Source organism: Micrasema longulum, unplaced genomic scaffold, assembly GCF_059751315.1.
Source record: "Micrasema longulum isolate JH-2025_06_02 unplaced genomic scaffold, ASM5975131v1 h1tg000558l, whole genome shotgun sequence".
In the NCBI taxonomy this organism is placed as follows: domain Eukaryota; kingdom Metazoa; phylum Arthropoda; class Insecta; order Trichoptera; family Brachycentridae; genus Micrasema; species Micrasema longulum.
In genome coordinates this window covers 97,895-110,345 of record NW_028277754.1, presented here as the reverse complement: position 1 = coordinate 110,345, position 12,451 = coordinate 97,895, and the positions used below count along the sequence as shown (strand labels likewise).

At 33.1% G+C, this 12,451-nt stretch overlaps 1 protein-coding gene across 1 annotated transcript in view; it reads right to left on the bottom strand.

Moving 5' to 3' along the window:
- The window catches only part of tai (basic helix-loop-helix family member taiman), a 226,799-nt gene that overhangs the window by 188,761 nt on the left and 25,587 nt on the right, over positions 1-12,451 (bottom strand). The window contains exon 2 of the mRNA XM_088228040.1: positions 8,307-8,444. Coding sequence (XP_088084166.1) covers positions 8,307-8,335 — 29 coding nt within the window. The 5' untranslated portion in view covers positions 8,336-8,444. The remainder of the gene's footprint in view (positions 1-8,306; positions 8,445-12,451) is intronic.

Sequence of the window (12,451 nt, the reverse complement as noted above, 5' to 3'; positions counted from 1 at the left end):
GAACTAAATTATAAATCATTTTCTTTTGAAAAGCAGACACAATAAAGAGATATCCACTAGAGGTTGACATTTTAAGTAACAACGGAATAACACATGTACCGATAGTTCTTGGATAATATTTTTATAACACAAATCGAAATTGCATAAGTAATAGATTATATTTTTATGTAGATTAATGTCTAATTACAAGAGGATTACAATATGAGCTGACAATTAATAACATGAATAGAATAAAATAATTATTATATAACAGACCCGGATGGTTACAAAATAAACCGATTTCTAAGATTACCGAGTCACACTTTTTCATTGTGAATGACGTTTCGAGAAAATTTAACGAGAAAAATGCATTATTTGCAAACGATTTAGTAATAAATACATATATAACGTGAGGGCCTCTCGCTATCCGCTTAATGGCGGCTTAGCAGATGTGCCTCCTCTCGTGATAAAGAGCACGTTTCGATTTATGTAACATTGTTAACTACGAGTAGATGAATAATATAAAATAATGGCTGCAGATGCTAGCTGGATGATGTTTGTAACAAACAAATTTAATGAGACGTATTTTTGAAACAGCGCCAGCGCATAAAAACAAATTTCTAAAATATTATTGCATAAGAGTAGTTATAATTATACACGGTGTTTCAGGGCCTGACCGCGAAACTTCAGAGGAACATTTCTCATGGTAAACTTTTAAAAAAATCATTTAATTTTTTTTTTTAAAAAGTCGTTATAATTTATTTTTTTATAAATAATTTGGAGTGAATGGAGAAAATCTTTAATTTTTGGGTCTCCCCCTCTTTAAAAAACCCCTACCGCTCCCCTACAATTTTTTTCAAAAATAAAAACGTATTTGACCAACGAAGCGATACGCACCAGACGCGGACAAGAGAAGCGGCTGTGTAGGGAAAGAGTAGGGGTTAGTTAAAGGGATGCTAGTCCGATAAATTAAGGATTTACTTCATTTAGATTTTTAGATCTTAAAAAAAAATTAGGAGAAATTTCATGGGATTTTTTTTAAAGTTTACCATAAGGAATATATTCCTGTGAAGTTTCGCGGTTTGGCCCTGAAACACCGTGTATAATAATCACTAATTCCATTAGGAATATACAAGTTGCGCGGTCTGGCCCTAAAAACCGTGTATAAATTTGTAATATAAGGGGGAAAACCAATTGACATTGAATTCGATCGCATTGAAAATATAATGGTTTTTTGTCTTCACCGAGATTAAAATATTTTTTGTAAAGTTAACGAAAGATTTAATCTACAGATCGAGTCAGAAATTATACGTTGATGGTAAAATGTACAAAACTTATTCCAAAATTCAACCTTCATAATATATTATCTAGCGCTTTTTTTTATTCCTTCACTAAACGTGCGCCGCGAACGATTCAAGTTGGCATTTCAAAATAAATATGTAATTTGAAATTAACTGGCGTCCGTGATATGTATGGCGTCACTTGAATTTGAACTTGAATTGACATTTACGTGATCAATAAATCGGATAAATCGATATTTCGAAAGGAATAACCGCAGTATACTACCACATAAATTCCATATTACAAACGGAGACTTAAAATTACAAAAAAAAAACTAGACTAAAAGGGAAATAAATTATGTTGATTGTTTATACTTATAATTAGAAATCAAACACTGATTTGAGTCTACTGAACACTTTATTATATTTTTACAAATATAAACATATAAAAATAAAAACTTCGTGACAATACCTAAATTCCCCATTACCTATTAAACACTTAGCCTCACCCTTAACCATTGGTTTTTCCCTCAATTATGATTAATGTACATGCTATAGTTCATAAGATTATTTTTATTTTCTACTTAAGTACCTTGAATTATATAACTATATAAGGACATTCAATCCAAATAATGTTCACATTCGTTTGAAAATGCCCTAATACGGCGAAACAATTGTCACGAAGTTTTTATTTTTATATGTTTATATTTGTAAAAATAAAATAAAGTGTTCATTAGACTCAAATCAGTGTTTGATTTCTAATTATAAGTTTAAATATGGAGTTCTACAAAATAAACACCAAATAAATCAATAAATTGATTGTTTATGTTTATAGCAAAACAACCAAGGCCCCTTTCCTCCTACTTCGGTACACGATGTGAGGGGACGTGGTTTACAATCTTTGTTTCACCTGTGCAGGTACTAAATGTGACATTTTACACATATAATGCCGTCATAAGCAAAAAGGCAGTCATTTGCAAAAGTCATATTTTGAGATCTGACACTTTTTAATATTTATTAACTTCATGCAAACTTATTCTTCATAGTACGTCAATTGAACGTAGTTATGCAGAAAGCAGCTAGTTTAGCACAATTTAGAAAAAATAAGTATTGGTGTTAGAGGGTGCAGTAAGGATAATTCTATGTTCTGCTAAAAACAGCCAGGCCGCTTTAATACGAAAAACTGTAATAATCGCCTTCTGAAAAGAGAGTTAATCACAAAAATGGCATTTCTCAATTTGCAAAAAAACACCTACAGCACAAGAAAAATCTTACGGTATATATGCTGATAGGAAGATCAATGCCTCCAGAAATCTAGTTCTCTTAAATAAATTAAACTAGATAGGTACATTCTTATTTTAGTTTTATAAATTCATTAATTAAAAAATACCATTAGTAAAAAAAGCAAGTTTAATGCAGAATGTCAACTTATATATTCAAAGTTTAAATGAGGTATCATTCAATATTACATCTGGCTGTTTTCTTCGAATGACATATATTTTAGGTTGTATGGTCAGTCAGACCAAAATTCCTTTAAGAAACGGTTAAATTATTTTGAAAGTTATAAAAACAAATTAAGTAAGTGACTTTTTACAATTGAGTTCCCTTATATAAATATAGTAATATATGTGTATATATGCGAGATAAATAGATATGTATATTTAATACATCATGACACAGCATACATCAGTGTTTTACAGAGCTGGCTGTTTTCTGCAAAATGTACGTCTTAGGCTGTGTGGTCAGCCAGGCTAAAAATCATTAAAACTGGTCAAGTAAAATTTATGAAAAACTTTAACTGGATGCATGTACCATTTTTTATATTCTTATAAAGGTAACGAGTTTTATTTTTCCTAAATATTTTTTTTAAATACATCGCTGAATTCTTTATTGTATTGAACAAAAAAAAACGAATGTTTACATTATTTATCATTTGTCAAAGTAAAAAACAGTCCAACTGTTGTGTAGATTTGATTATTTACTCTTATCACATAAGTGTTATTATCTTAGTTTTCAATGGCTGGCTGCTTTCTGCATATTTACGTTCAATTGTTTCTAAAGCATAAAACCTGTGAGTGTTATCTAAACTGTGTTATTGCTTAAAAACATTAATCGTTTTTCGTACTAAAATTATTTTTGTTTTACTCCTCATTCTCATGTACATGAAATAACCTCATATTAAACTGATTTTTGACAAAAAACTGCCTTTTTTCTTATGACGGCAGTATACTCGTACATACGTTTACGTCTGACTAAAGGAATGAGGTTATAATTTTACATGTTTATTATTAAAATAATTCTAAGCGTTGATTGAAATACTTTTTGGAAAAATCAATTAGACAATTTAATATGAGACAACATTATTAATGTATTAATCATATTTTTATCCACTTTCATGTTCCTGGTGGATATCTACGTCAGCTTCAGCACGGACTGTTTTACCTCCCGGCTTCAAGAACCAACCTGCCCCTGGTTGCCGATCGGAAGAGCAGTCAGGCAGATGGAGGTGATCACTTTGGAGATCTAAATCATTTACAAAGAGTATTATACCTTTATAATGTTGGGCCTTACTTACAAACCTGGTATAAAGTAACGCCTAGGCATATTGGTAGAATGAGGATAGGAATACCACCCTTATTACCATTATAAAAGAAGCCTCATTCTTAGGGGACCACTGGTTAAACCCGAGGATGTTAAAGAGCTCGCCCCCTACCTAATAGCCCGATACTTTACGAATCCGGGCTTGGAGGGGGAAATTTAGCAAATTGAGGACTCTCGCCTTCCACACATCAACCAGGCTCTTTATAGACCTGGACTCGGAGGGCGAGAACTATTCACGGGGACCCGTCACAATAGATCTCCACACGTCGCAGTGACGCCAGGAGCTTAAAGCGTAGCACTGACCCCCACCTCTAAAAATAAGAATAAGGCCCATCGAGTCATTGCTCAAGGGTTCCTCCTGGCCTGATATGTTATCCCAATTGAATGCCTTTAATACTTTTTTATATTTGTAATCCTATTTTGGTCGAGTAAATCAATTTGAATTGAACTGAAGTTGAATCATTAGAATTTTCGCTTTTCTAATTTATTATAACAAATACTTACGATACGGCGATGGCCAAATTGACAAAATGCATTAATATTTTTAAAATTTAGCCAAGTACTTGTTTATAATGTGAGAAAGCACTAAATAAGTTAAATTATTTAACATGCAAAAATACAGAGTTAGTGCTTCAAATATTTTATTTATGAATTAATATTAATTCAAGTAGAATTGTTACAATTTACTTATTATAAGTAATACAATAAAATATGTTTAAGATCATTATAGTAACCTGTAATGAGATTTTATTTAAAAACAAATATATTTGGCGGAGAATTAAGTTAACAATCACAATACCCAGAATTATTATTATATTGCTTAAAATGTTGGTGTAAATAATTATGAACAAGTTCAAAATACACAATCCGGAGGAGGTTGTGACGTGAACCCCGAAAGGTCTTTATTTAACAAAATACGAACTTTAGGCGTCTGACGACGTGTGAAACTTGACTCATTTTGGAAGTTGACTTTTCTAAAGACTGAGATTATGTTTAATTTAAATCTAGCAACCGGAGTTTCGGGGAAGGAAAGGGTAGTAAAATATAACCGATGAAGGTCCCCGGCGCTCCGGAGAGCTGTGTACTTTTTAGTAATTGAAAAAATATCTTTCTACTGCTTTTCCACTGCCAGATTAATAGTTAATGTTCAATTAGTTCATGGAAAAATCCCAAGTGTGCCCACTAAAGAAGCCTCGTCATAATATTATTTTTTTGTGGTTGAATATTGATCATATTATTTTTATTTGCATATCTACAATCTACCAAAAAGAACTTTTTTCTATATCCCATCTTAATTATCATTTATCAGTATTATATTTTTGTATCTATGGGTTCCGATGATGATAATTCAACTGCTGACATGCTCTATATTATGGCGATAGTAATTATTGGTAATTGTTGATATCTGAGAAGTAACTTATATTTTTTAAAATTAAGTTATTAAAGAATTTTCCGTATTTCGTTAATTTCAAGCAGATGACTGTTTATAGGTGTGTATGTAGTAGACTATGTCGGCCTCGTGGTGTAGTGTTCAGCGCGTTTGCGTACCATGCAAGAGGTTTCGGGTTCGATTCCCGACATGGTTGACATGAAATATTTATTTAAAAAAGGGGTTTTTACACTAGAATATTTAATAATTCCTGGACTGGTACCTAAAGCATAAGACTGATCATCTTACCTTTCATGTGACAAAAATGATCAAGATACACTGCGACTGGTGTACCAATGCAGTGCCCTATGCACCATTACGAGTGGAAAGGCAATGACGATGACGACTATCTATAGTATATCAAAACGAACGCAAGTAACGAACAAGGAAGTATAAATCGATGGAATATGAAATTAAGAAATAGAAATATAGATATTAAGAAAAGTATCATGTATCATTGGCCTAAAGAGGGGAGAGTACAGTAACGTAGAAATGGAGTCAATGTTAAAAATATAATGTCTACAAAAATGTAGAAATAACATTGACTCCATATTTATGTTTAATTTACTAAACGGCTTTATTTATTGACGCACCATCGTAACTGGAACAAGTGGTATTCAATGTTCCGATCTGCCGGTTGCGAAATAATAATGTGCTGTTCCTTGATCAGCACAGCACAAACTAGCTTGCATGCACCAATGTCCCGCTTCTGTCGCATTATAAACTCGAGACAAGATCTGGATTTTTTTTGTGCATGACTTTCTAAATTTAAACAATCACTAAGATATATTAGATCTTGGTCTCGATGTAGTAATTATTTTTTATTTTTTTATACTAGCTTTAATTTTCTTTATTTGTGTTTTAATTCAATAAATACATAAGACATAGGTTTAATACCAGAACAATTAAAAAACAATAAAGCCCTTCCTCCCCAACTGATATAATTGATTAAAAATACTTTCGATTCGTGGCGCAAAAATGTGACATTCCGTGAGATTTTAAAAAATACCAAAGAAATACAAGAGTAACAAAATGCAAAAGAAATACAAGAGTAATCTTAGTACCGAAATCGCAAATAACAAACTCGTTTAATGGAGGATATTAGTTACCATTCCATTTCAGTCTTAGATGGCAAATAAAAATGAGAAGATGCCGGCAGCAGCATAGAAATTAGTAAAGATCATAAACAGCTCCATTGATAGAAATCAAAATACGTTCCGTGCTGTCTTAGGAACTAGGAACCAAGCAGTGTTTTTTGAGATTTAATGCAGTGAGGATTTAAGGCGATCGATTGCACTAACAATGGTGAGCATCTGTTTATGGTAAAGCGATACGTCCGTGTACCGGGTACATGATGGTAGTCTGTACACTGTACAGGCTTTAGAAAAACCAATCAACGTTTTTATGTGTGACTTGAGTTAGCATTTGAGAAGGTTATTTGACCTTAACGAGTTTCATGAACCTATATCGGCGTGTATAAACGTTTCGCGAGGCAGGAAGCCGTGGTTATAAAACGAACATTTCGCAGGGTGGAGTTCGAATCAATCCGTCCGCCCCGAGGCGAATAAACATAATCCTACCGACACAATCCAAGTAGATCAAAAACGTGATTCACTTGGTTCTAATTAAATGCCAATAAGATAAAAAAATATTTATCCAAAGAAAACAGCTTGGCGCTATTTAAACAGACAACGCGGTGTAAGATGTTGAAGTAAGGGAGGCTAGCTTTTTCTGAAATTACTTTTCAACGATTTGATTACGAATTCTTTGCGAATTGCGAGTTATGACAGACAAATAAAATAAATTTATTTATTTGAACCTTAAATAATTAAAACATCAGTAATGTTTTTTTTATGGAGAGTAAAAAATTTCTTCTAATTAATTAATCTTGATTTTCCACAAAGAACATTGCAAACTCAATCGCATAACATCCTGATCATTTGCTACTTGAAAACGCCTTAAGCGCTGCAAACTGTAAAATGTTATGGCAAAAAAAACTTTTAAAATATTTTTTGTCAACCTTCCACACACACCCTGGGCCCGGATTACATTGGAAAATTAATTCTGGTAAGACTGTGCTAAAAAAAAAAACTCTCTGGAGACGGCGATAGAACGTCGTGTTACATTAAGCAATTTATGGCATATTTTTAAATACGTGTATTTAAAAACGTTTTCATATCTTAAACATGGCTTTATAATAATATATTTTCCATAATTTGTAATAATAATAATAATAATATAATTTAGGCTTGTTACAGCAAAATACGACTTCGTTATTTTAAAAAGTAAGTGACATAGGGGGGGCGATATAGTAATTGGACTGGCTAGAGTAATTGGACATTATTTTTTAAAAAAAGGAATAACTCGCTAAGACTCTAATTCAGGAAACTATGAAAAATACACCACAACACCCAGACCAATTGAGAAAAAAATCAATCTTGGATTTCTTTCTTGCAACTGGAGGGATAAGAATCCGCAACGCCAGTCTCACAATTAGCCGTCTAACTAACTGCGCCACGGCGCGAGTCTAAATGTAATGGTCAAAAATAAATAAATGTAATGGGTTCATTTAAGAAAAAAAAAACATTCAAAAAAATTTATATTTTATGGTGGAGATAAATTCTTATGTTTCCTTATTTTCAACCATTATATTTAGAATGTCCAATTATTACAGCACCCACCCTATATCCAGTATTGTATTTTATGTAGGTACTCATGTGACATCATAGTCACACAAGGGTTAACGGAGTTATCTTCAACACTATTAAGTAAAGTCGACTTTTTCGTACGAAAATGTGTGTAATAATTTGTATGTTTTATCGAAACATCGTTACAACCAATCGAACGAAGATACGCGATTTTTTTACAGAAACATATACAATTTCGCACAGAAAATTCGATTTAACTTTATAGGTAATTTAACTTCCCGTTGTAATCGGGTCCCTGGGAATGTGAAATATCAACTTCACGAATGGTTTCAAGAACAGACTCGAGTGAGGAAATTGTAAAATACTCACCCCGCATTTTCGGCGGCGACAATGGACATGTGTGCTTGCGCATCGGGCCCCGCGGCGCCGCCCCGCGCGCGCCCCTCCGCCTCCGTGGCGCGCACTAACACCGCGACGGGGACGGGGACGGGGACAGAGTGGACGCCACTGCAACACACATCACTCGATATTACCCAACGATGTTTTGAATACAGGGAAAATATATAATATTACTAATACCATCACGCCATTTCCCCGTAGGGGTAGGCAGAGAGAATGGACCGTCACACACGTCTATCCTGGCATATATTCCTAGCTTCTTCCCCATTCATACATCTTGTCATACATGACTTCGGTTTTGTCTGCTTTTGACATGACCAGACCAGATTTTGGTTTATCTGATCATGCCACGTCTTCCTCGGTCGTCCTCGTCTCACGTTACAGTTCATTTTCGCCATATATACCTACTAGTTTTACCATTCTTTTGTCGTCCATTCGTTCTACGAGACCAAACCATCTCAGACCCTTTCTTAATCTTATCAATTATACTTGACTCAGATATACACTCTCGCCTGATTTCATCATTCGTAACCGTAATACATTGATTTCTTACACATTCGTCTTGCATCGCAAGAGAACGCATTTCAACCGCGTTCACTCGGCTTGCATCCTTCCTCTGGCAGTTCCATGTTTCACTTCCATACATAAGTGTTGGGACTAAAACTCAGTTGTTTACTGCCAGTTTAGCTTCGATTGACATATTTATATTAGCAATTAATGTGCTTAGTGCTCCGTTCATTTTGTTGCCCGCATTCACTCTCCTTCCGACATCTTTTTCTACTTTTCCATCTCTTGAAAACATGCTTCCAAGTTCCCAGATACACAAATTCTTCTACTTGTTCGAGACATTCGTTGTTTATATTTATTATGCAATCAGTAACCTCACTTCCCTTTTCAAATACCATCACTTGATATTGAAGTCAGAATAATTTTAAAACTTGGTCTATATAAGGTCCTAAATACGTCTAATCAAAAAAATATACGGTTCACCAACCGCAGCGTATCTTGATCATTTGAAACACAAGGGCGAGATTAGTCTTATGCTTCAGATCCAGTCCAGCAGTGCGATTATGAACGCTTTCCCTACAGCCGAGAGAGCGTTCAGAATTGCACTCTAGGGGACTGCAGGGAGTAGAAAAATACTGTAATATAATCCATATATCAAAAACATTGTAGCTGCTAGGAATTGAACCCTAGACCTCAGGGCGAGCGAATTTACCAGTACACTATAAAACAACACAATAAAAAATAGAAAATATATATAACACAAAAGAATAGTGACATTGAAAGCGTTATTACACGATCATTTAAATCCAGAAAACATACAAATAAAATCTGGTCTAAAAATGTTATAAAAATCCCTGAAAAAAAATAAATTGCATCGCTAAATTTAAATATTTAGGTGCCTAGATATCGCCTTCCCAATGTAAGACTACAACCAATTTAAAAATGACAGTTTTGAGTTAAAAATGTTGAAAAGTTTGAAAAATTCATATTTATTAGGTAAACTAATATCACTAGTCTAAAAAAATTATTTAAATTCAGAGAGTAAAGTACTGTTTTTTTTTTATTTTTTAAATCATAAAATATAATTGAAGACTACTGTTTCGAGTTGCAATAGTCTTGTATTGGGAATGCATTTGAGGACTTAAGTACTTAATGTAATAAATTTATATTTTTTTTAATTTTCTATACATTATTAAAACTTTAAATCCAATTATCTCGGAACGGTTTATTTTTACTTGTAAAAGTCTCAAATTAGGTGTGCGATGTATAAATTATAGCCTCCGACGCGCATCGAGCGTCGGCGTCGCGTCGATAACACAGTGGGTACCAAGATACTAGTATCTATCTTATTAATGGCAAAATGTTATGCAAACATTCGAGTTTACTGTATTACCAGCAAATCCTCTTACCGTCATATAAAACAACGCGTAAACGAATTTAGGTGAAAATATTTTTATTTTTTTATGTTCAAAGCATCGAAACCGGTAGACATAAAACGTCGGTAAGTGGTTAAATACTAATATTTACTAACATAAATGTAAATACTTTAAATTGGATTGGATGGACCTGACTGGACTGAATTGATATATAGATTGACACATTATCTATCCTATTCTTTATTAGAAACGTATTAGGTTTTTTATTTAAATAAATGTGTAAATCTTTAATCTTCCCAAATTTGATCACATAACCGAATAACGCACGCAGCTACACTCGCTTAGTATCAGGCATAGAAGAAACATGTAAATTATATCACTTCTTCACAATATTTTGAATAATCCTACTTCGCCTGCTTATCTGAGAGAGCTCTTTCACAACATAGACTATCTCTTCGCTCTCGTAACGAGAGAACCCTTTTAATACCCCTTCACCGCTCTAATTTTCTCGACTCCTATTTCACGGTAGTAGCTGCTCGATTGTGGAATAATTTACCCACCAATGTTAGAGACTAAATCAAGATTGAAATGTCACTATCTAAAATCTAAATGTTTGAGTTAAACCTTTCTCCTTTTTATCCTACCACCCCTCATCTCCTCTCTTCATAGCACAGAGTTTTTTTTGTTATTTTTTGGGTAGGTAGGAGGAAATTGCCTTAAGGCAGTATGCCCGCCCTTATATGTATAAAAAATGTATACGTATATAAAGTGTAAAATCAATAAATAGAAAAACACGTGCGTGCATGAAAATTTTACATATCAAAAAACATACATATTTCTGACAGTCATAGCTACTGAAATCACCGTGAAAAAATTTGTAGACTACAAAGTTGCATTTTTATATTGATTTCAATGCGCTGTAAACATATTATTATTAGACGTTAAATACCAAATAAATCATTATGATGTAAATTTTTCGTGACAATTGAAATATTTTGAGTAAAATGTTTATCGGTTAGAAGTTGATATGCATTTTTATTTGTACAATTTCATATTTAGACTGAGTATAAATACAAAAGTTGTATAATAGTGTTTTCCACCTTCGTATCCAAATCAAAGTCAATTATAGACGAATAAAATTCCCAAAGCAAATGTCATAACATATTATTATCTCTCGCTTGATCTAATCGAGAATGTTCGAGTTTAGAAATAAAAGTATATAGGACAGTGTAATTCTAATTGATTAAAAATATCGTGTATGCTGAATCGATCAATACAATTGGAAAAATACATCAGGAATGATGACAGGATTATTCACGTATGTACGAGTATGTAGATTGGATCATTGCCGCCCACAGCCGCATTATACATACACCATACACCTTCAGTACAAAAATAAAAATGATTAAGCGTGTAGATTGTAAATCGTTAAGTTTATTTTGCATTTGCTGCGTTCGATAAAAAAGGTTTATAATATACCTTTTTTTATAGAACGCAGTACATAAAATAATAATAACATCGCCGCTTTGGGGTACCTAAAGGGTTTTTAAAGAGCGATTGACAACACGATTCTACAAAAAACATAAATATTTAAATAACGATGCCAGAATATTTAAAAAACGAATGTTGAAAAAAACTATTCCAGCGTGTTTTAATCACATAACGAATCGATGAATCGATCAGTTTTCCCCAACTAAACATAAAATATTGAGATAATACGCGAGTAGCTGTTTTTTACACGTTAACACAAGAATGTTAAATTTAAAACAGTCATTAATCAACCCCTATGATGGACACTGCTATGCGATCCGCAACCCTGAAAAACTCACTGTACAACCATTTTAATATTCGAATTGTATTATGTATATGTTTTATTATGCATGAATCGGGTTGCGGTCAGGTGACTAGTGTCTCGGACTCACGGATCAAAGGTCCGTGCTTCGAATCCCACTCTACCCCAACTTGATTCCTATTTTCTAATAGTGAGTTATTTACAATTTGTTGAAAATGGCCCTCAAAATGAAATATTTGAGTAAATCATAAGAACGGAAATATTTATTTTAAAAAGAAAAAAAATATATATTTGAAAACGCGTTATTTATAAAATACCTACCGAAATCCTTAATATTTATATGCATAATTATATATCCTGGGCTCAATGCTACAACTAGATAACTCCAAAATCAGCATTTTTCAGTTAACCACTAAAACACATATTTGTAACTTAAATCC